Source organism: Euleptes europaea, chromosome 2 (assembly GCF_029931775.1).
Source record: "Euleptes europaea isolate rEulEur1 chromosome 2, rEulEur1.hap1, whole genome shotgun sequence".
Taxonomy (NCBI): domain Eukaryota; kingdom Metazoa; phylum Chordata; class Lepidosauria; order Squamata; family Sphaerodactylidae; genus Euleptes; species Euleptes europaea.
This window is the reverse complement of record NC_079313.1, coordinates 18,907,409-18,932,127: the sequence shown is the minus strand read 5'-3', so window position 1 is coordinate 18,932,127 and position 24,719 is coordinate 18,907,409. Positions and strand designations below refer to the sequence as shown.

Here is a 24,719-nt window from a genome sequence, read left to right as displayed (position 1 = left end):
ACCAAGTGCTCATTGGAACACGGTTTGGGAACCTCTGGTCTAATGGATATACACTTCATTCATCTGACTCATGAAAGATTATGCTGGAATAAATTCTGTCTCTCAGATGCCTCCTGCTTCATTTCCCCTTTCCCTGCCAGCCAATTACTTTAAGGATAGAGTACTGATGTCACAGTTCAGGTCTAGCATCTCAGCAACCAGTGAGCGATGCCTCTTTGACCCAAGCTCTCTTTAGAGTATGAACTAAGGGAATTGCCAGGGGGGAGAAGGAAAGAACACCGCAGACTATCACCATGGGAGAGGTACCTGGACAGCAAGAGCCCCTGGACCCACTCTTCAGCATTGTAACCAGGTAACACCATAAAATCCCATACAATGGGCCAGGTGTCCCTTGGCCGGCTGTAAAGGTACCAATAAAATTCATTTTTTTTGGTTTGATTTTCAGCATCAGACATTTTTCAGTCTGACTTCTGTGCTAAAGGAGCAATCTTAAAAACCTGTGAACTGGGCAAACTATGGTTTGTGCAAACAACATTTTCCCACAACAAAGCAGAATTATCACAATGGGTAGCTGTGTTAGTCTGTCACTAGCAGGAGAAAAGAGTATGAGTCCAGTAGCACCTTGAAGACTAACAAAATTTCTGGCAGGGTATGAGCTATTGTGAGCCACAGCTCACTTCTTCAGATACTGCTGGAATGTGAGTCCATCTATCCTTAAGTAGAGAAGAGTGAATTACAGCGCATTCCTCAAATGCGCCAGTGGCCCGACCCAAAGTCCTTAGGAGGCCGATGAAGGCTTCTGCCAGCGCAGGGCCCCATACTGTAGCCTGGAAAGCGCACACCGCCGTGAATGGCCCCAGCACCGGCATGCAGGCCCGGCCACTGGTCCCCGGCCGCGGCAGTGCTGGGCCCAGCTGCCTCTGCAGCCTCCCACTGGCCTCTGGCCGCCGGCACAGGCTGTGGCAGCAAGCCGGGAGGTGTTCCGGCGCCCTGGGAGGCATTCCCGGGGCATAACGGCACCCCTGGAGGCATTCCCGGGGCATTCCGGCGCCAGCCAGGGGTCGGGGCCGATGTTAGTCGGCCTCCCAAGTAGTTTTGGATCGGGAACGCCCCCTTTTGGGGGGGCGAGATACACCAGCTTTTTGCTGGTGTATCTCCAGTGCAACCCTATGAGGGTTGCACAGGTTTTTTGCACGGGACGGAGGTTTTGGTTTTTTGCACAGGGAGGAGGTTTGCCTTAGGAGGCAACGTTGCTAGTTTGCTTCCTAAGCCCGGCGCAGGCATTCCTTTCAGGAATGCGCTGTTAGACACACAATGGCAATGTAAATGTCAAAAGCAAGTAAATGACATTAGCAGGCGTGACTGGATTAGGTGTGATATGCAGAGGGGTAGTAGGCGTGGGGAAATCAGCATTGGTAATGAGAAACGAATCCCAGATCTCTGTTAAGTCCTGGAGAATGCATAGTCTTGAGCTTCATTATTAGTTGTAATTCAGCAGTCAAGACTATAAGTCGTTTGGGGAAGGCACTGGAAAACCACCCAGTAAACATAGTTTACCTAGTAAACGTCGGGATGTGATGTCACCCCATGGGTCAGGAATGACTCGATGCTTGCACAGGGAACTGCCTTTACTTTTTAAAAAACAAGTCATTTATATATTGTTTATATTGAGATCCAGCTTGGTATAGTGGCTAGAGTGTCAGATTAGGATCTGGGAGTCCCGGGTTCAAATCCCCACTCTGCCAAGCAAGCTCACTGGGTGACCTTGGGCCAGTCACTCCCTCCTGGCCTAACTTGCCTCACAGGGTTGTTGTGAGGATAAAGTGGAGAAGGGAGGAATGTTGTAAGACACTTTGGGTTCCCATTGTATAGAAAAGTCGGGGTATAAAAAGATTAATACGTTTTAAAAGTATACTGTGAGTTTCTTACTGGACCCAGAAACCAGCCAGTATTGCCATTTCATATCACTCCAGGTTCAGCCACTAAACTCATCTTGGAGGAATTTTCTTCTTTTCTTAGAAAAGAATGGGGGGGGGGGGCTTCTCAGGGAATAGCAAGCAAGCGAACGTCTGAGTTTGGCTGATTTCAGAACTAAACAGGCATAGTTCGCTGAGGATGGAGTGAAGTTTTAAGTCGCGATGATTTAAATCTCCAAGATTATTTTTGTAGAGTGTATTTAAATAATTGATTGCGCTTCCTGTTTCCTGAATTACGGTGCAGTTGCTATCCAAAGGGATGCTAAACTGTGCAGGTGCTGTAGTTGCTGCAAAAAGATTTAAAAAAAGGTAAAGGTCCCCTGTGCAAGCAGCGGGTCATGCCTGACCCATGGGGGGATGTCACATCCCAACGTTTTCTAGGCAGTCTTTGTTTTTTTTTAACGTGGGGGTTTGCCATTGCCTTCCCCAGTCATCTTCCCTTTACCCCCAGCAAGCTGGGTACTACCTGAAACTGACTTCCGTAGAGATTGAACTCAGGTCGTGAGCAGAGCTTGGACTGCAGTACCGCGGCTTACCACTCTGCGCCACAGGGCTCTGCAATCCATGAGTTAATTGTGAAATTAATGAATTTATCTTTGGTCCTTCTGGTTTAGTATTCACTAGAATACCAGGGTTGCAATCCGCTAAATTACAACCGTCATCTCGCATGCACCGGGATAAATTCAGTGGAATATAAGCAACTCCGCAGCAGCCCATCATACACGGGCTCCAGCCTCGAAGAAGAAGAGTTGGTTGCTGTATGCCGACTTTCTCTACCACTTAAGGCAGAATCAAACCGGCTCACAATCCCCTTCCCTTCCCCTCCCCACAACAGACATCCTGTGAGGTAGGTGGGGCTGAGAGAGCTGTGACTCGCCCAAGGTCACCCAGCTGGCTTCGTGTGGAGGAGTGGGGAAACAAATCCAGTTCACCAGATTAGCCTCCTGTGGACGAGCGGGGAATCAAACCCGGTTCTCCAGATCAGACTCCACCGCTCTTAACCACCACACCCCGCTGGCTCAAACATATCAAAGCTATCTAATGCCGCCCGGCCACGCCCCAAATCGCCTGCCTTCATTCATTCATTCCAGGCTCCGACCAGGGCGCTCGCGCGAACTCCGGGCGTTTTTCTACCGACACTCTTCCTGCGCGCCTGCGCGGAGAGACAGCAACAAAGAGTGCGCCTGCGCACTACGATTCCCCCTCCCTTAGCAACAGCGGTGCCTTTTCCTCCCTCAAAACCTGCCTCCCTTTCATCCTCTCGCCGGCTCTTTCTTCAGCCGGCGGCCGCCGCGCCTGACAGCCGCCTTTCCCCGCACCTCCGCCGCCGCCATGCAGGGGGAGGACGCCCGTTACCTCAAAAGGTAACGCTCTCCCCTCGACGAAGGCAGATACGGGGCGCGGCCGGGTCTCTTTCGTGGGGTGGGGGGGGCGCCGAGGAGGGCAGCGGGGCCGCTGATCCTCTGGAGGCTCGAGCCCTGAGGAGAAATGGGCGGGGCCTAGCGTTAGGGGCGGGGCCTTGTCGGAAAGGGGGGGCTGACGCGCCGCTTCATCCGGGCCTTTCTTTTGTTCTTGTATATGTAGTTAAATTGCGGAACTCCCTGCCCCAGGATGTGGCGATGGCTGCCAACTTGGAAGGCTTGAAGAAGGGAGTGGACATGTCCAGGGAGGATGGGGCTATCCATGGCTACTAGTCAGAAGGGATACTAGTCATGATTAGGGTTGCCAACCTCCAGGTACTAGCTGGAGATCTGCTGTTACAACTGATCTCCAGCCGATAGAGATCAGTTCACCTGGAGAAAATGGCCGCTTTGGCCATTGGACTCTATGGCATTGAAGTCCCTCCCCTTCTCAAACCCCGCCCTTTTCAGGCTTTGCCCCAAAAACCTCCCACCGGTTGTGAAAAGGGACCTGGCAGCCCTAGTCATGATGCATCCCTATTCTCTCCAGGATCAGAGGAGCTGGCCTATTATATTAGGTGCCGTGGAGCACTGGCAGGATAATGTTGCAGTCGTCTTGGTGGGTAAAATAGGCGCCCAGCTTGCTGGGGGTAAAGGGAAGATGACTGGGGAAGGCACTGGCAAACCACCCTGTAAACAAAGTCTGCCTAGGAAATGTCAGGACGTGACGTTACCCCATGGGTCAGGAATGACCCGGTGCTTGCACAGGGGACCTTTACCTTACCATCTTGTTTGTGGGTTTCCTAGAAGCACCTGGTTGGCTACTGTGTGAACAGACTGCGGGACTTGATGGGCCTTGGTCTGATCCATCATGGCCTTTTTTATGTTCTTGTATTTTTCTATCTTTTACAACAGCCTATCAAGCTGCAGAGTCATGAACTCCCTTATCACCCACACCCTCCTTTTATTTATTTACTACAAGGCCCACTGTCAGCTTTAGGTGTGTGAGGGAAAGTGGATTTCTTTTGTTAGTCTTTCTTGTTTTACACCCAGGATTCCTTAATCCTGAACCAGAGAGCTCATCACATACAAATCAGTACCCCTTTGCCCTGCATCTTGTAGCGTGTGTTGTGGGATATGTATGGGTTGGTGAGAACATGGGAGTCAGATGTACCAAGAACATGAGTGTCTATTTATTTGGTAAGCATGGCAGTTAATGCTTTCTCACTATAATCTGATAGATCAGAGTTTATTTATTTGGTAAGCATGACAGTTAACTCTTTCTCACTGAAATCTGATAGATCACAGTTACCAGAGGCTGGATGGTGCTTTATGCTTTCTTATTATGCTTTCAGTGTCTCAGATTAGAAACAATAACAAGACGAGCCTTAACAATTCACTATTTTTATATAGGAACAGCACCCCAACCCAGCCTGTATAAATAATACACTAAAGTCCCTATTGGATTCCCTGCCTGTTCAGGATACCTCCTGTCCCTTCTCCTGCCAGAACCCATCTTCCCCTTTTCGTCACTTGGCGGTTGGCTATTAATTTGCCCCCCATTACTCCAACATTCCATTCAGCCTTTAAAATCTGATTATTCCCAGTGGAATGGGGAGAAAAGTGGGCAGAATAATCTCCTGGCCGTCACAGGGGTAGAGTCTAGTAGCAAGGCAGGCTGTGGGGGAGTGACTGACCCAAGTTGCCCATCAAGTTTCTGTGACACTGGGGGGGGGGGGCAATTTGAACCCAGGTCCCAGCGCAGTACTCTCAACTGCTACAGCACACTGATCTTGCTATCGTTTGCTCCAAGATTCTGCCGTTTATTCTCCAGCCTGGACCCACTGATCTGCTAGGTAGCATCCTTTAGTTCCACTCCACCCCATCTCTCTAGGGTCCTCTGATCTGTCATGTACCACCCATTAATTCCAGTTCCACCGCAGTCTGACCAGACTGTATCCCTGATCTGACAGCCACTATCCTTTCGTTTTGGTGTTGTTCCCTCCAAGTGAGATCTGGAGTACCCCATCTCTCCCTCTCTCCCCCCCCCGGTTAAAAATGCACCCAGGTCCAACTTGTTTCTAAAGCCTAATAATCACTTCAGGTATTTGAAGGGAGGGGGAAAATCACCATTCAAAGGTTGCTTATTTTCTCTGAGTCTCCGCTGTGGATAGTCTTCTTGTATTAATTTAATTGTATTTAATTTTTTTTTGCTGTACAGAAAGGTGAAAGGAGGCAACATCGATGTTCATCCATCAGAAAAGGCACTTATTGTTCACTATGAGGTCGAAGCTACAATACTTGGGGAGATGGGAGATCCTATGCTGGGAGAACGCAAGGAGTGTCAAAAAATGTAAGTGTATTCATGACAAACTCCCCCACCCCATCCCCCGGAAGTTCTTAAGAAAGTGACCTGGGTATGAAACGTTTCCATTTTTCAAAATTTGGGCTTATGGTATTTAGTATTTCCTGAGTCTTGTTAGGCACATGAAAAATCTGGTCTTCCTAATCAATGCCAATTTCCACTGATTGATTTTGTGTGGATTTGCAGCCTGACATGTATCCTCTAATAATAATTGGACAGATCCTTATAAAATCCTGAAATTTTTCTCTGTCACAGAGGTTCCTACACTTGATTAACCTGAGCACCAAGTCGCTTAATAAGACATCACTGCAACCATAGGAAGTTATGCTGAGAATGATGAAGAACTATTCCTCATAGGAACTTGGGCTATGAGATGTCTTGGGTTATGGTACAACACTGTACCCTTAAGCCTTTAATGCTGTATGAGTTGATATTTTTGTTAACCGTTTTGGGTCCTCATTGGAGAGAGAAGTGAGGTACAGATGAAGTAAATTAAAAAATAAAATAAATCCCTTCACACCTGTTCAAAGTCAAGTACTGAATATATGATTTCTGAATCAGCCTTCGGTGAAATTCCTGAAATGTATCTTGCAGCATTCGGTTGAAGAGCCTCAATGCCAACACTGACATTTCTTCTCTGGCTCGGAAGGTGGTGGAGGAATGCAAGCTCATTCACCCTTCCAAACTAGCCGAAGTGGAACAACTGCTCTACTACTTGCAGAACCGCAGAGACACCTCCTCAGGAAAAGGTGGGCAGAGCAGGGTTTGATGCTTGCAAATGGTCCATGGCCTCACTCTTCCCACTTTCTCAGTATTTTAAGGAGAGAGGGGCAAGTTACCAAGGTATGCCATATTTTATCTGAAAGATCCAGCTTTGAGACACCGATGCTGAACCATAATTGCCTCTCTGTTTTGTTAATCAAGCAGCATGAAAGTGTCATGAAAGTGCTTCGCAGATATGCCTTTTGATATCTCATCCTAAGTTTCAATATATGTCGATTTGCTGAACTTGACATTCAGTTCCTTAGTTCATTTACTTGGAAAAAAAGTCCCATGAGATTAAGGTGCATCTGCTTGTAGAACATAAGAACACAAGAAAAGCCCTGCTGGATCAGACCAAGGCCCATCAAGTCCAGCAGTCCGTTCACACAGTGGCCAACCAGGTCACGTGCGTTTGAGACTGCGCCTTGTCTTTGTGGGTAGAACTGCTGACTCCATTTGAGTCGTATTTCTTTCTCTTTGCTCCTTTCCCCCCAAAGCATAAGGGCCAAAGTAAAATAAGGTGAGACTGTACTTAACTTACGGATGATGTCACTGTATTTTTTTCCCATAGAAAAAAAAGAGAAACCCAGTAAACCAAAAGATCCGCCTCCTTTTGAAGGGACAGAGGTAGGTACTGACCAATTACAGGGGATTCTGAATGCTGACTTTACTATCAAGTCTCTACACTAACATTAATGTTATGAATTCACAGGTTCCTAGTTGGTGCTCTGTTCAAATATTGCTGCCTTTGCTAAAACTGTATAATGAGATCTGGATAGCTGGGGCACAGTCTAGTAGTTGGTAGCCAGAACATTGTAATGGGATCTGCAACCTAGTTGCCAAAATGGCTGCCTTTAGGGCTGGGGCCAGTCAGAAAACATTGAGAAATTCCAGGGCTAAGTATGGAGGTAGCTATTCCTGAATGACTGCTCCCTGCAGACTCCCTGAACTCTTCTGAAGCAACGTCTGCTCCACTATAGTGGAGGAAAGCCAAAACTGGCTCTTTGCTTTGGGGGAGAAGGAAATGGGGTCCAAGAAACAAAGTGGTTGAGCTCCATGGTGCCCTTGCGTACCATATTAGAGATCACTGGGTTAGTGTTGAGCTGAGACAGGGGATCTCTGCATTCAGATCCTCACTCTGCCGTGAAGCTCGCTGGATTACCTTGTGCCAGTCACTTCCTTTCTTTTTGAGAGCCAGCATGGTGTAGTGGTTAAGAGCGGTGATTTACAGCGGTGGACTCTAATCTGGAGAACCGAGTTTGATTCCCCACTCCACATGAGCAGCGGACGCTAATCTGGTGAACCGGGATGGTTTCCTCACTTCTACACATGAAGCTAGCTGGGTGACCTTGGGCAAGTTACAGCTCTCTTAGAGCTCTCTCAGCCCCACCTACCTCACAGGGTGTCTGTAGTAGGGAGGGGAAGGGAAGGTGAGTGTAAGCCGGTTTGATTCTTCCTTAAGTGGTAGAGAAAGTCAGCATATAAAAACCAACTCTTCTTCTTCTTCTCTCAGTCTCTTGTTTTGATGGAGTGATCTACGGTGGAAGTAGTTTGAACTGAAATTTCATTGGGTTGTTCCATCTTGTTTGTTAGATCATGCCTCTCACTTGAATTGGTAAGGATGCAGACTCTTCCCTGGGCTTTCTTTTTAAAAAAACAGCCTATTCTTTAGCTCTCCAAAACAATGATGGGGGGTGGAAGGAGTCTGTATCTTTTCTATCACTGGTCAGAGGTATGGTCAGAGGTATCTGAAGAAGTGAGCTGTGGCTCACGAAAGCTCATACCCTACCAGAAAATATTTTTGTTAGTCTTTAAGGTGCTACTGGACTCTTGCCCTTTTCTACTAATAAGAGAATTAATCTCTGGTATGTGCCAAGGTTTGATTTTACAGTGTCCTTCAGACCTGTTCACAATAATTCATATTTCGTATTCCCCCCATGAAAAATCCTCTGAATGTTTTGGAATAAACTTGTGAAAAATTCTCAATATGGTCTTTTTTCGGTGCTGGATGTTTTCAGATTGATGAGGTAGCCAATATCAATGACATGGATGAATACATTGAGCTGCTGTATGAAGATATTCCTGATAAGGTGCGTGGCTCTGCACTCATTCTACAGCTGGCCAGGAATCCTGATAATCTAGAAGAACTCCTGCTTAATGGTAAGGTTAAGTTTTGTTTGTTTTTTGTCGCATCAGGCTGGCTATTGGCTGGCTGGCTGGAATGAGTGTCATAATCTGTGTATCTGTTTAATTCTGGCACCAATTATTTATTTATCCATTTTATTTAGGGGATTTCTATATTGCCTTGCTGCTGACACAGCACTCAACGTTGCTTACAAATAAAACTTCAAAAAAACCCCATACAAATAAAGTAATGACAATGTAACCTCCCAACAGGTGTTATCAATCATAAAAACATCAATAAACCAACAATTATAGACTATTAAAACTTGTCAACAGTAAAACCAGCAGTAGAAAAATAAGCTGTCACCCTATTACGAAATCCGATCAGTTAACACCAGGTGCCTTCCAGGATAAAGCTGTTACTATGGATCTCTGGTAGGCCAGAAGCAAGGGGCTAACTCTCAGAGCTGCAGATGATGCAGTCCTAATCAACATGCCACCATTCTCACCTTGGTTAATGTGGACTGGTAGAGCAGGGCGCCAGCAGCTGATCTCAGTTTATGATTTCTGCTTACGTCCAAGCATTAGGTGTGCTTCTTTGGTTTTAGATGTAAGGAAATCAGACAGATGCATTGCAATCCACGATTGAGGCTGATGTACATCTTGTCTTCTTTAGAAATTGCACTGGGTGCTTTGGCCAGAGTGCTGAGAGAGGATTGGAAACAAAGCGTGGAGCTTGCTACTAATATAATTTATATATTTTTTTGCTTCTCTAGGTAAGTCTCATAATTTAGTATGCATGTGAACTCTTCTCTCGTTCTTTGGAGGTTTTTAAGCAGAGGTTAGATGGCTATCTGTCAGCAATGCTGGTTCTGTGAACTTGGGCAGTTCATGAGAGGGAGGGCAGGAAGGATTGCGTCAGAGTTTGGTTCTCGTGGCCTTTTCTTACATGCCCAGGGAAATGCCGATCACCACTTTGGGGTCAGGAAGCAATTTCCCTCCAGGCCAGACTGGCCAGGGATCCTGGAGGATTTTATTTTTTTGGCCATTTTCTGGGAATGGAGTAGGGATTACTGGGGTGGGGTGGGGAGGTAGTTGTGAATTTCCTTCATTGTGCAGGGGGTTGGACTCGACCCTGGTGGTACCTTCCAACTATATGATTCTATGAAAGTACGAAAACTAATATTTTAAAAGGCAAGACATTGTAATATGGAGTGAATTATTTCCCCAGTTACAAAGCAGTTGACTTGGTCTAGTAGAGGTTTTTGTTTGAAAGTAGTTGCTATGGCGTTGGGTTTTCACACAGTTAATTTCCTTCCCTCAATCTAGTTTTTCTCAATTTCATGGACTCATCACACACTACAAAATTGGGGCTCTCTGCATGAACATCATTGACCATGAGCTGAAGCGACATGAGCTTTGGCAGGAAGAACTCACCAAGAAGAAGAAAGCTGATATCCTTTAATTATGCAATTTGTAGGTTTGTGTGTTTTAAGTGCCATCAAGTCGCTTCCGACTCATGGCGACCCTATGAATGAAAGTCCTCCAAAATGTTCTATCTTTGACAGCCTTGCTCAGATCTTGCAATTTGAAGGCTGTGGCTTCCTTTATTGAGTCCTTTATTTGTAGGTTTACCATTAGTAATATAGTTACATAGGTAGTTATGAATTTCCTTCATTGTGCAGGGGGTTGGACTAGATGACCCTGGTGGTCCCTCCCAACTCTATATGGAGAAGCTTATTTTTCCTCTGTCTTTGGGCAAAGCAGATAAATAATCCTTCCAGCAGCATGTTTGTGGGAGTACTTAAGGGAGCTGTCGGACTGTCTTCTGGTATCTTCAGTCCTGATCAAAGAGTATTTTATCCATTTGTGGTCTCTGTGTCGTTCCCCCCCCTCCCCCTGATACTGGGTTTGTCCTTAACTTCTTGTCCTTTACTTGATGAAGATCCTGATAATCAAACCCAGAAAAAAGAATATGAAAAAACCTTCAAAAAGTACCAGGGGCTGGTTGTCAAGCAAGAGCAGCTACTTCGAGGTATGGAATCCTGATTGCACTCAGGCAGGAATTTACAGACGAAGTCCCTTCTCAGATTTAAATGAAAATGACTTCAAATGGAAATGCCCGAAGTTTGTCCATGCTTTGACTCCATGGCTGCATTCAGGCATCATGATAAACCACTGTTTATAAACTATTATTTGCTTAAGCTCTGGTGTAATGGCTGAGGGCAGACTTCCCGAGCAACCTGTTTGGTGATGGCTAAATTGAAATTCTGAGCAATGGCTTGCACCTGGCTTGTTAAGCATGATTTGCACTTTCTTTTGTGACTAGGGACAGGGACAGTGTTGCAAAAAAAAAGAAAAGGAGATTGACATTCAGGTTCGCATTGTTCAGAAATGCCTGTTTATTGTGGAGCTAAGCCTCTCCTTTAATCACAAAGTTTTTCTCAGTGAGTCCTGGGAGTGATTGTGCATCTGTGCAGTGGCGGAGTTCAGCCTAGCAGCTGGTTAGCTGCTGGTCACCCATGCCCAATCACTATGTCCTAGGTCGTCCTGGAATGCCTCCTGTTAAAACCAGCTAAGTTAGGTTGTGTATTCTGCTTTTGCATGTATGCAGTTGGCAGCATTCTTTCCTCTTCTCTTCTTCCCTTGCTTGTTACAATCAAGAGCTTCCTTCCTTCCTTCCTTCCTTCCTTCCTTCCTTCCTTCCTTCCTTCCTTCCTTCCTTCCTTCCTTCCTTCCTTCCTTCCTTCCTTCCTTCCTTCCTTCCTTCCTTCCTTCCTTCCTTCCTTCCTTCCTTCCTTCCTTCCTTCCTTCCTTCCTTCCTAGATCCCTGGTAAAGAAACCTATGGTCAAGTTCCTCTCAATTTTCTAGGCACAGATCTGTATTTCTCCAAATTAATATACTAGTTGGGAGGGTAAAGCGAGGCCAGCTGGATGCTGTTTTGATCACTTTGACATTGCAGCCTTGCTTATTCTTTGTCACCTGTCCCTCTTAGTGCTGTGAACAGGAAACCATAGCCAACCCTTGTTCCGGCAATTGACATGAAAATGGTTTCTTGAGGGATAGGAAGATAACCTTCTGTGCTTGGGTTGTCCTTTCTGTAGAGGCAGGAAATAGGCTGCTCTTTCCATCTCTAGGAGTGAGAAAGGACCTGCCCTTTCAGTCTGGAGTGTCTTTCTCATCCTTGAGAAGAAGGAACCTTCATGGTAATTCCAGTGTTCTCACCTGCTATGAGCATTCCCTGGCAACAGAAACTTCCCTGTTTGGCTTACCTAGTCACAGCAGGAGGGACTAGCCTTGGCATAACATAGATCATGGCACAATTCCTCCTGTACTGGATCATTTGCCTTTCCTGTTGATGAATGCTAGGTTAGATGGCTGCCTGGAAGAAATAGAGATATTTCACACCTGCAAGTCACTCTGGAATGTGAAAGTTTTATGTTCTTGAAGAATGTGGTGCTCAGCAGACTGGGAAGGGAAGTGGCACACCAGGAGGGAACCTTGAGAAAGTGTTGTTGAGAGCACATATGCTCAATTGGCTTTCTTCTCTGTGTGTAGGTGAATACATACAGTTTGTCTAACAGCCTGCTGTACTGTTGGTAGTTGTGGAGAGCTTGTGAGCGAAATCGTCAGGTGTTTGAGTTTCTGGTTGTGACATCTCAGTGCAAAAATCCCAGTGCATCCAGGAGACCCCCCTCCATTTAGTTTATCGTGCACAGAGTGGGACGTGCAGGCCAACAGAAAACCTTGCTGCTGCTCCAGCTGCATTTGGGTATGGATGTTGCCTCGTCAGGACACTCTTTCTGTCCTTTCCTCTGCATTGTCCTCTGCATGGCCCTCCTTTCCACTAGTGATAAATCACCAAACAAGAATGTGCTTCAGAGAGCTCAGCTTCTTTATGCCAAGTTACATGGTATGTTTTTCAAGTTGGACCTTGCTTGTTTCCCTTCAGGCCACACAGCAGCAGCAGGGAACTGATTTTTAAAGGACCTCCAGGGCTCAGTTTGGCTTGGGACCACGGTGTGGAGGGGAGGGGCTTCTGCCTCCCCCCCCCATGCTGTTTTCCGAGCCCAAACAGCCCTGGGGTAGGAGTTATTTGCCGCCTTTTGGAGCTGCGTGTGTGTGTATGGAATACTGCCTAGACCCAAATTGGTAAAAGTAACGTGTAGTTCAGCACATCCAAGGGGAATTTTAAAAGGCAGCAAAATAGTTACTGGTGGGAGTTCTATAAGAGACATATTTTGTTCAGGGATTCAGTGCAGCAGCTAGCCAAAAAGGTAGGGAGACTTGAGCATCCTTAACCAAAAGCAAAGAGGAGGAGAATTGGCTTGCCAAGGGCATCTCTCACCCCCCCCTCTCCACTTCCCATGTATTGTAGCCTGTCAATAGCACTTGGGCTGCGTGTCTGTTGAGGTTTCACCAGCAGCCTGACAATGCATTGGGGAGCTTGGGGAGCATCTCTGGATTCTCCTTGGAGATGGGAAAGGAGGATAACTGGGATTTATGAGCAAACTATTATCTGCTATATAGATACGGTAGATTAAGAGAGCCAGTGTGGCGTAGTGGTTAAGAGCGCTGGTTTGGAGCGGTGCAGTCTGATCTGGAGAACTGGGTTTGATGAGTGGTGGAGGCTAATCTGGTGAACTTGATTTGTTTCCCCACTCCTACACACGAAACCAGCTGGGTGACCCTGGGCAAGTTACAGCTCTGTTAGAGCTCTCTCAGCCTCACCTACCTCACAGGGTGTCTTTTGTGGGGAGGGGAAGGGATTGTAAGCCGGTTTGATTCTCCCTTAAGTGGTAGAGAAAGTCGGCATATAAAAACCAACTCTTCTTCTTCTTCTAACCTGGGATTGTGCAGCAAACTGGTTTAACTAAATGGTGCTCGTTTTAGTTTAGCAACTTTAAAAAATAAATTACAGGTATATTTGTTAAAAGTAGCCTCCTGTTTTCAGAAAAAGACTTTACACAAGTAAACCAGGGAAGCAGCTGTAAGCTGTAGCAGCTGTCTGTGAAGTGGTGTACAGCGTGGGTAAGAAATGTATATTGAGCAGATTAACAACCAGTTTTCACAAACTTTTGAAATGAATAGCACTTAATGATTTGCTACTTACGTAACAGAAAGAATGTGGGTAGTAGTACCTTCCTAAACCAAATGGTAGAAATAACATGACAGCAGAACAGCAGAGCACAAAATATCTAACACATCTGTTGTTAAAGTTGTTGGTTGTGGTTGGCGAACTAAACTTTTGTGCGCTCTTTTGCACTTGGTTGCACATGGATGTCTTGTTAATATTTGTACAGCCCACTGAAATTTTACAAGTTACAGAAAAGCCCAGAGTGCAATTGACTAGCATGCTGCAGTTTATAATTAATTTCTACTTATAGATTCAAATGCATTTTGCCCTTTTCCAACATTTTTAAATGCTAGTGGGGATTTTTTAAAAAAGCAAAATAATTATGATAGTTGTTGAATTAGCTTTTTTCTTGATTTACAGTGCAATCGTGAGCAGAGTTACTGCTTTCTAAGCCTATTGACTGCAGTGGACGTAGAGGGGTAGAACTAGGGTTGCCAGCTCCGGGTTGGGAAATACCTGGATATTTTGGGGGTGGAGCCTGAGGAGGGCGGGGTTTGAAGAGGGGAGGGACTTCAATGCCATAGAGTCCAATTGCCAAGGTGGCCATTTTCTCCAGGTGAACTGAATCTCTGTTGCCTGGAGATCAGTTGTAATAGCTAGAGGTCTCCAGCCACCACCTGGAGGCTGGCAGCCCTACATGAAACTCTGCTTAGGGTGGTCACCAATCTATAGTATAAGGAAAAGATTGCAGATGGCCTGTTACGAAACATTCAGGAAAAGGAGGCTTCTGAGCGGATATGGGCAGCTTCTGAAGCCAAGTATCAAATACAGTGCAGAGCTGATAGCAGTAGGAGAGAGTTCTTAGGTGTTGATGGACATCATGGGGCCTAAGAAGTCTGTTCATCCAACTCCAGTTTATTCCAGTGGGCCTTGAACAGGAGGTGTTTGCAGTGCTCGAGATTTTTGGAAACATTACTTATGGCTTGCAAACAGTTGGCGTTTTTAATCTTACAATGCTGTGCTTTTTCCCCCTCCCCCTAAAAATATGCCAGTTGCCCTTTATTTGCTGTTGAACCTTGCCGAAGACACACGCACTGAGCTGAAGATGCGGAACAAGAATATTGTTCACATGCTGGTGAAAGCGTTGGATCGAGAGAACTTTGAACTGCTGATTCTGGTTGTGTCGTTTCTGAAGAAACTCAGCATCTTCATGGAGAATAAAAACGACATGGTAAATGCTCTTATGCTCTGCTTGGCTCTGTTAATTGCTTGGGAAGAGATGCCAACAAATGGCATTTGAATTTATTTCCTCCTTTTGTTTGTGCCTAAATCTACGTGTGAACTTGGTTGCATGGATTCTCTCCGGTATGGTTTCCTTTTACATGGTTTGCAGTACTTCTGGATCTGTGGGTTTTGTGCCTTGAAGAACTCCCTTGCACCAAGCACACCTCGTATCTGTGCATAGAGAAACAGGATATGAATGGGGGTGGTTTCGTTTTTATGCCTTCTTTTCTCAAACATTTCTTGCAAGACTGGCACACTTTAAATTTTATTTATTTATTACAAAAAATTATTAACCACCTTTCTTCCTGATGGAGCTTGAGCTGGCTTCCCACAAAGATAAAACACATAAAATTTAAAAAACCCATTAACTAATATGTAAAAGCACACTTTAGGATTGCTAGTAAATTAATCAAATGCAGTCCCAAATAAAAGTGTCTTCACCTGCCTCCTAAAGATGAAAAGTGATGGGGCCAGGTGCACCCCCCTGGGAAGGTTGTTGCATAACTGTGGCGTTGCCATTGAAAAGGCCCTCTCTTGTGTACCCACCCAAACAAGCTTCTTTGATTGATGGGACAGTCAGGAGGACGTCTTCTTGTGAACTTTATTATTATTGTTAAGTATATAGCTGGAATCTCAGCCTGGGTATCAATAGATGAAGAATACAGTTTTCTGCATCCTTCATTGTTCTCTCAACCTTGGGTACATATGATTAGAAGTTGTCAGCCCTGCTGGTCCCAAGGAAAAATCCAACCCTCCTTGCTGGTTTTACCTCAAACAGACTTGGACCCTCATATCTACGGGATCACTTCCCTCGGTATAGCCCCCTGAGAGCATTATGCTCCATAGTTGCCAATTTATTGGTTGTCCCTGGCCCAAGAAGTGTCCGGCTGTCCTCAACCAGGGCCAGGGCCTTTTCAGCCCCAGCCTGGTGGAACTCCTTCTCAGAGGAGATCAGGGCCCTGCAGGACCAGTCACAGCTCCGCAGGGCCTGTGAGACCAAGACATTCCGCCAGGCCTATGGCTGAGGGCAGCAATGGTTTGTATCAAGCACCACTGATATTTTTTAGCCTGAATCATTGCTGTAAATTAATTATCACACTGAACTGGGATTCAAACCAGGGTTTCCCAGATCCTAGTCCAACACCTTATCCAAACCTCCTTGAACACAGTCCACACAATACCTTTATTAGGACCAACCAAATGAAACTTAACAGCATGCAAGCTTTTGAGTTCCACAGAGCTCTTCTTCAGGCTGAATGCTGCCAAAAAACTATTAGGCCATCCTCGCAGGTTGAGGCCCATGAGATTAGATTCAAGTGAGGCTTTAGTCAAGAATTGATTATTTTAAAGGATTGTATTAAAAGGGGTCATCAAATCTGCACAGTTGGAGAGCTACCTAGAATCAGTCGGGAATACAGTGCACTGGAGTGTATTGTTAGTCTGCTGGTTGATATGCAGCCTGTGTTATGCAGAGCAGAGGGATGAGTGAAATCAATATTCGTGAGATGTCAAAGAAGATGAGTTCTGAGAAGCTGTGTATTTTCCCATTGTTATCAGATGGCCCTTTCAGTCTGTGCAGGAAACATGCTACATAGCATTAATACAGAACTGCTTATACGACTTTGAAGAAGAGGAGTTGGTTTTTATATGCCAACTTTCTCTACCACTTAAGGAAGAATCAAACTGGCTTACAATCACCTTCCCCCCCCCACAACAGTCACCCTGTGAGGTAGGTGAGGCTGAGAGAGTGTGACTAGCCCAAGGTCACCCAGCTGGCTTCAGGTGTAGGAGTGGGGAATGAAACCCAGTTCTCCAGATTACAGTCCACTGCTCCAAACCACCGCTCTTAACCACTACACCACGCTGGCTGGAATTTAGGTTTTAAAATGACAGTTAAAATGAAGCATTGTAGCAGTTATCAGGTTACGCAGTTTAATGTCAGCCTTCATATATCTTTTAAAATAGAGGGCAACATTTTGCTGCCTGGAACTGATGTAATGTTGTAGAATGACTGATTGTAGCAGTTAACAGGATATGCAGTTTAATATCAGACTTCCTATATCTTTTAAAATAGAGGGCAGCATTTTGCAGCCTAGAAACCAATGTAAGGTTGTAGAATGACAGATAGTTTTAAGCTGTGGTGCTTACCTTTTTTGCATGACATTACTGTTTTCATGGTTACTATCCACTGAACTAAACTCTGATGTAAAAAATGTAGGCTCTGTTGCCATGTCCAACGACTCAGTTTTGTTATTGTGAAAATGGGCACTTTTATAACCTGTATTCAGATGCTTTTTACAGAGAAGCTTCAGCAGACCTCATTTTAATAATGAGGCAAAAGCTTCGGCATCTTTAAACTTTGTCTACCATAAAGTAAACCTGATTTTTATGAAATCCTTGGACAAGATTTAGAGTTTGGCAAAATATGGGTTTTGTAATTCTAACTTTTCTGTCCTGCTGATGTAGGTTGAACTGGATATTATTGAGAAACTGGTGAAAATGGTACCATGTGAACACGAAGACCTGCTGAATATTACACTTCGACTTCTGCTGAATCTTTCTTTTGACACAGGCTTGAGGAACAAAATGGTACAAGTTGGACTTCTTCCCAAACTCACTGCATTATTGGGTAGGTTTCGTACTTCTCTCACCAATAGCTTCAATGTAATGACACAAACATTGGTTGCTACTACCTGTTAATTAGGTAAAGGTAGTCCCCTGTGTGGGCCCTGACCTGGATGGCCCAGGCTAGCCTGATCTCGTCAGATCTCAGAAGCTAAGCAGGGTCGGCCCTGGTTAGTATTTGGATGGGAGACTACCAAGGAATACCAGGGTTGCTGTGCAGAGGAAGGCACTGGCAAACCACCTCTGTTATTCTCTTGCCATGAAAACCCCAAAAAGGGTCGCCATAAGTCGGCACTTTACACACACAGTCCCCTGTGCAAGCACCGGGTCATTACTGACCCATGGGGTGATGTCACATACTGACGTTTACTAGGCAGACTTTGTTTACAGGGTGGTTTGCTATTGCCTTCCCCAGTCATCTACACTTTACCCCCAGCAAGCTAGGTACTCATTTTACCAAGCAGCTGATCATACTTCTAGATCTTCTTCATTGTCACTCCAACCATTTCCCGGAAAGAAAATGGTTTCGGAGAGGAAATAAAGTATTGCCACCCAGCATCTTTCACACAAAGCAATAGGAAATCTCATCTTGTTGCTCTGTGCTATTTAGTCTGCTTGTTCAGAAGTGTATACTAATGAAACCAATAACCTTGGTGGGCCTCTGATTTTTCTGCAGCACGTTTCTATAAAATCTGTTCTATACAGATGTGTATATAATATCCCTAAGCATATGAATGAATTCTGGTGTTGCATTGCCGTTTGTCATCTTTTGTTTTGTTTTGTTAAGGTTGGTTACTGGTTGGCTTTGCATATTGAACACAGGAAGCTGCCTTAAACTGAATCAGACCCTTGGTCCATCGTAGTCAGTATTGTCTGCTCAGACCAGCAGCGGCTCTCCAGGGTCTCAGGCAGGGGTCTTTCACATCATCTACTTGCCTAGTCCCTTTAACTGGAGATGCCGGGGATTGAACCTGGGGCCCTTTTGCATGCCTTCTGCATGCCAAGCAGATGTTCTACCACTAAGCCATGGCCCCTCCCACAGCCTGCTCTTCCCTGAGCCTCAGTCTCATGTATCCTGGATAAGGGGACCCCCCCTCCTGAACACCGCAGGAATGTGCAACCCCAGACTTTGAGAAATATGGTTTTAGGAAGTTGTCAAAGGCTCACTTGTAATTTTACCCCGTGAATTAATCACAGTGGCAACTACTGATCCTGATCTTCAGAATTTTTGCTCCTTTTGAGGGCTTAGAATGTCTCCACTTTCTTAGTTAAAATGTCCAGTGAGGGGCTTGAAGAGTATGGCATATCTGATGATTTGCCAGTTTACCCTTCTGTCTGAGGAGTAATTGATGGCAAAGCCAGCAGCTAATTAACCCATTTTTATGCCTTGGGCAAGCAGCTCATGGTATATAATATGTCGCTGTACCGAGCCATATAGCTATTGCCTTTTAAAACCCAAATAGCCTGTTCTGGGTCTACCAGAGCTATGGGCTCTCTCTTTTTAATAAAAGTTCTGTTGTTTTTACAAATGCTTCTCGCTAAGAACCTTTTAAACCAGATCTTTCTTTATGGCCTGGCTTGGCCTTTTCATAATGAACTGAATATAGAGCTTCACACATTTTTTTTTGAGACAGGAACCTCTTATTGGCTACTGCAGTGTTTTTCTAATTTTAATAAGCCTAATTTATCCTATAAAGGAACATACATTTTCCTACCCGATTAAGTGAGCAAACAATAGGGGGTCAGACATGGCAGTTTGTAACAGAAAGCACATGTCCTGCCTTGAGAAAGCAGCAAAGTCTTATCAGGGTTGCTTGAAGTTATTAATGGCAGTAAAATGTTATGCTTCCTCCTGTTTTCCCAATTAAATGGGGAAACCTTTATTCCTATGGCAGGTCTGCCACAGCTGGTTCCAATATTTTGTGTGTGAGTATCGCCTGGGGTGTCGCTTTCTTCAGAGCCGTAACTAGCTGAATCATATTAAGAATAAAGGGATTGGTCTGCTGAAAAACAGTAATTATTTTTGAAGGTGGGTTTAACTCCCTTTGGAATACGCAGGTCTCGGGAAAACAATGAGTGACCTCCTCTGAATCCATGATAGGGCCACAAGTGGATTACTTCCAAAGGGGTTTCTAGATGAAGGGTGCCTGAGTGTGGGAGCGGGAGTCAGTCTGTGCTTCAAGAGACAGCGTGGCGTGGTGGTTAAGAGCGGTGGACTCTGATCTGGAGAACCGGGTTGGTTTCCCCACTCCTCCACATGAAGCCAGCTGGGTGACCGTGGGCCAGTCACAGTTCTCTCTGAACTCTCTCAGCCCCACTAGGGTTGCCATGTCCCTCTTTGCCACCGGTGGGAGGTTTTGGGGGCGGAACCTAAGGAGGGTGGGGTTTGGGGAGGGGAGGGATTTCAATGCCGTAGAGTCCCATTGCCAAAGCGGCCATTTTCTCCAGGTGAACTGATCTCTATCGGCTGGGGATCAGTTGTAATAGCAGGAGATCTCCAGCTAGTACCTGGAAGTTGGCAACCCTAAGCCCCACCTATCCTACAAGGTATCTCTTACAGGGAGAGAAGGGAAGGTGATTGCAAGCCGGTTTATTCTTCCTTAAATGGTAGAGAAAGTTGTCATGTAAAACCAACTCTTCTTCATATGTGGATGGAGTTGAATCATAAGAACTTGCATCTGCAGGTATGGGGTTCCCCGTGTGTTTGGTTGCATCCTCACTGTACTGCTGTTGTAGACGAGGCCCTGCCCACTTTGGAGTGAAGCCTCACCTCATTGTAGGAGCACAGCTGAAGGTTTTCTGAAAGTTGGATGCCTTTCTGATCCAACTGAGAGAGAAAATGCCAGTGTGATGCCAACAGTGCAGACTTGTGCAGAATTGCTCCAATCCAAGCTCATCTACTTCAGTGAGCCTAGACTGAAGTAACTCTGCATAGGATTGCACTGGACATGACCCAGTGTGAATGTGGATTTTGCATAGCATGGTGTTGCTGGCAGCATTCCTTAAAAAGAAAAAGATAATAAAATCACTACGGCTTGAATTTTGCTCCAGAACATTAGAGGCAAACCAATCCTGAATCACTTTATCCCAGTCTTGAAATAGGCAGGGGTTGTGCGCTGAGCTGAATGGAACAGCTTTGGTCCATAACTGCCATTATGTGGCTTGCTCAGTGTTCAAAAAACGTAGAATAATTTTGAACTCTGGACCCATCGTGTGTGTAGTTGGGGCTTTTAATTTGTTGAAAACTTGTTGTGAAAACAGCCCAAGGGACCTGATATTTTTCCACCCCAGCTGCTCCAGATGAACTGCAGCTGCAAATTTAAGCAGTATTATTTCTATAAACCACTGAGTATATTTTATAATGGCAATAATTTCCACAGAAAAACCAGTTACTGCTGCTAATGACTGGTTTGTTAAGGATTAACTACCCTCAGCTGGAAATGACCACATATTCTGGAATGGAGGTATAAACGCAAAGGACAATTGAATAGCACTTCAGAATAATGATTTGATTAATTAATAGTAAATTCCTGAGAGAAGACATGCAAAGTCTTTCTGACCACCCTGTTTATTACTCAATGATCTCATCATTACTCAGGTTTACTACTGCAGTACGTAATAGCCAGGCAGTTAGTTTCTCAAGTTGTTGGCCAAAGGTGCTCTAGCCAAACTATCAATAAGCACAACATATTCCGAACCTGTTAGCAAGGTTTCCCTTGTGTCTCACTGGCTTTGCATAGGCCTTGTATTTGTGTCCTGCAATCTAAATTGGCAAGAAACCCCCTTCCACAACAGCTAACCTATAACAGAGGCTGGGATATTTGGCCTCAACTCCTGTGAACAAACAAACCCATGGGTGACCAGACATGTATTGGGGTAGATCCAGCCATCCTCCAAGGAGCCTTCCTTCAACTTAAGTGGCTCTTCTGTTGGAAGAAAAACCACTTAAAGTTGAGGAAGTCCCCGTGGAGGATTCCTCTGTTGGAGGAAAAGCCGCTTAAGGTAGAGGAAGTTTCCTTACACTGAAAGAAAACTTCAAACTTTGCCCAGTGTAGCGGTTGGATAGGGGTAAGATCCTTCCCAGTATCTCAGGGACAAATTACAGTAGGTTATACTTGAATGCTTTTCCATTCCACAGTTATTGTCCTCCTTGTCCTGTGACTGCTTGATCTTGCAATCTGTTCCTCAGCCTCTGGCTTTTGTAACTGCTCTGCTTTCTATCAATTTCATGGATTTATCTGCTTTATCTGCAAGTGGGCCTTGGCAGACAGAAGACCAAACCCGAGTAAGATAGGTGAGGTTAGGAAGGGACAAGGCAGCCTATGGCTGTTCAGTTAATAGGGACTTGGAGACATTACAGTATGAATGCCAAGGTCTCTTAAACAGCTATCGTACCGTGTGTGTTAAGTGCTGTCAATTCGCTTCCGACTCATGGCGACCCTATGAATCAGTGCCCTTCAAAATGTCCTGTCTTTAACAGCCTTGCTCAGGGCTTGCAAATTGAGGGCTGTGGCTTCCTTTATAGAGTCAATCCATCTCTGGTTGGGACTTCCCCTTTTCCTGCTGCGTTCAACTTTTCCTAGCATGATTGTCTTTTCAAGTGACTCTTTGTCTTCTCATAATGTGTCCAAAATATGATTGCCTCAGTTTAGTCATTTTAGTTTCTAGGGTTCGTTCAGGCTTGATTTGATCTGTAACCCACTGATTTGTTTTATTGGCAGTCCGTGGTATCCGTAACACTCTCCTCCAACACCACATTTCAAAGGAAGCTACTTTCTTCCTATCCGCTTTCTTCATGACGAGTCTTTAATTTGAGAAATGTTTAAACATGTTGTTTGCTCATGCCTTTCCTGTATCCTCTGGCATTTAAACAAAGAAGAAATTAAGACATTGAAACGAAGATGCCACCTACTCTCTACAGGATCTCTGTTGTGCTTAAGTCATTGTACTTATGATAGGCATCAAGGTTTAACCAGTGCAGACCCCTCTTTAATGCTGACCCTTGGCACTTGTTTCACATGCCACATACACTTGCTTCTTTGTTTAGTCATAACGTAAGAGAATATTTATTACAGGGAGGTGCATTTCCAGAGGAGGAAGATGGGGCTGACCCAAAAATCTCTGAGAGCAGGTTTGGCACATTGGCTAAGAGAATGGGCCGTGAATTGGGAAATCCCCCAGTTTGAATTTTGCTTCTGCAGTGAACTCATAGGTGACCTTAGCCAGCCTCAGCCACACATCTGCAGTATGGGGGGTATTGATGCTCGCCTACTTACATGGCTATTGTAAGGAGAACAGCAAGAGGTTTTTAAGCAGAGGCTAGATGGCCATCTGGCAGCAATGCTGATTCTATGACCTTGGGCAGTTCATGGGAGGGAGGGCATCTTGGCCATCTTCTAGGCATGGAGTAGAGGTCACTGGGGGTGTCTGGGGGAGGAGGTAGTTGTGAGTTTTCTGCATTGTGCCGGGGGTTGGACTAAATGACCCTGGTGGTCCCTTCCAACTCTATGATTCTATGATAATGCATGCCAAAAACTGCTGAGTATTATACTGCTGTGCTTACTATTCCCGACAAGTCATTTTTTTTAAAGAAGTGGAGTTTGTTGCCCTTCTTTTAAAGGCTTAGTCTGTATTGTTTGTAACCCTCTTCTGGATCATAAAAATATACAGGATTGTGTCTTGGAGAGGCATCATGTCTGGTAACAAGCACAGATGGTAGCCCCAGACTCAGCCAACCCAGGCATTGTGGGGACCAACAGCTTAAGACATCTCCAGAGGTGATCTTCATAGACCCTTGTAAAGCCCATCATTTATTAAAAAAAAAAATTCTAGTCCTTATGGAGTTCAAAATATGCACCCATTCTAAAATGTTTGGGGGAAAATAGGTGAAGAAAAAGCCCAAATATTTTAATCACACGAGTTTTCAGGAGATGTATGATTCCCAGGTGTGAAGGTAATCTTTCAGAATAGGGATATTATAGAACCTAGGGATATTATAGAACCTATAATATCCCTAGTAATAGGGATATCATAGAAACTATGTTCTGCTGCTGAAAAATACTGCTTCTATCATGATGAGAAATATATATATATATAATATATATATATAATATATATATATATATATATATATATATATATATATATATATATATATATATATATATATTGCACTGTTGTGCAGGACTGTTTTGGTCCTCTCAACACAAAGGAAACTATGCAACCAAAATTTTTGTTCAAATAATTATTTGTGAAGAAAAAAAAGCGCATCCGTGACACTCTCCCATTGCAGTCAATGGACTTTAAAGTTCTTAATTCTGGCTGGATTGTGCCTAGAATTCTGGGGGGGGGGGGGCGTGTCTCCAGGACGAAACATTTCGCCTGCTCCCTTCCCCTTTCTTTCAAAGCTTCAGAATCCAACTCTCTTTGAATTTCATGATGAATCGCAGCTGTTGGATAGTTAGCTGGGGGGGGGGGAGAGGTGTAAGCAACTGGAAAGCCCCAGCTCCCCCCCCACCCGTGGCTTTAAGATCTGACTTGTTTAAAAGGGGACATAATGAGCATGAAGAATAAATCAGATGAAATATTACTGGCATCAATGTACATTCACAAGTTTTTTCTGAAGTGGGTACTATTTTTTTTTAATCTGCCTGCTTGGCATTGCATTTCTTTGAAAATGTTTTTCTTTACAAAAATCAGAACAATGGAAGGATGGGGCAGGAGTCTCTATGCCCCCGGCTAAATGTGAATCAATTCAAACAGCCCGACTAACCCATCCAGACCATCATTTTAATGTGGTGGTTGTTGTTTTTTTGCCTAGGAAATGAAAATTACAAACAGGTGGCCATGTGTATTCTCTATCACATAAGCATGGATGATCGCTTTAAATCGATGTTTGCATACACTGACTGTATACCACAGGTATGTGCTTTCTTCGTTTTTTGAAACCATTTTGCCTGTACCAGTTCTGTCTCCAGTTTTATTGTAGCAGAGTTCATAAGGACATTTCAGATGTTAGTAAATGAGACAGTTGTTCTGTCCTTGCTAGCTGTCTTGTAGCACTATCATTTTTGCAATTACCTGCTTTCCTTAGGGCTTGGCAACA

General features: G+C 44.8%; 1 protein-coding gene across 2 annotated transcripts in view; it reads left to right on the top strand.

The window, feature by feature from the left end:
• Positions 1-242: 242 nt before the first annotated feature.
• Positions 243-24,719, top strand: part of KIFAP3 (kinesin associated protein 3) — a 94,053-nt gene continuing 69,576 nt past the window's right edge. Inside the window, exons 1-11 of one of the 2 annotated variants that reach the window (XM_056845062.1) lie at positions 243-352; positions 5,598-5,729; positions 6,336-6,490; positions 7,075-7,130; positions 8,522-8,663; positions 9,304-9,403; positions 9,957-10,081; positions 10,564-10,662; positions 14,758-14,936; positions 17,456-17,618; positions 24,435-24,535. In XM_056845062.1, coding sequence (XP_056701040.1) covers positions 294-352; positions 5,598-5,729; positions 6,336-6,490; positions 7,075-7,130; positions 8,522-8,663; positions 9,304-9,403; positions 9,957-10,081; positions 10,564-10,662; positions 14,758-14,936; positions 17,456-17,618; positions 24,435-24,535 — 1,311 coding nt within the window. In that variant the 5' untranslated portion in view covers positions 243-293. Of the gene's footprint in view, positions 353-3,268; positions 3,341-5,597; positions 5,730-6,335; positions 6,491-7,074; positions 7,131-8,521; positions 8,664-9,303; positions 9,404-9,956; positions 10,082-10,563; positions 10,663-14,757; positions 14,937-17,455; positions 17,619-24,434; positions 24,536-24,719 lie in introns of those variants that run through there. The other variant, XM_056845063.1, reaches the window with a different exon arrangement.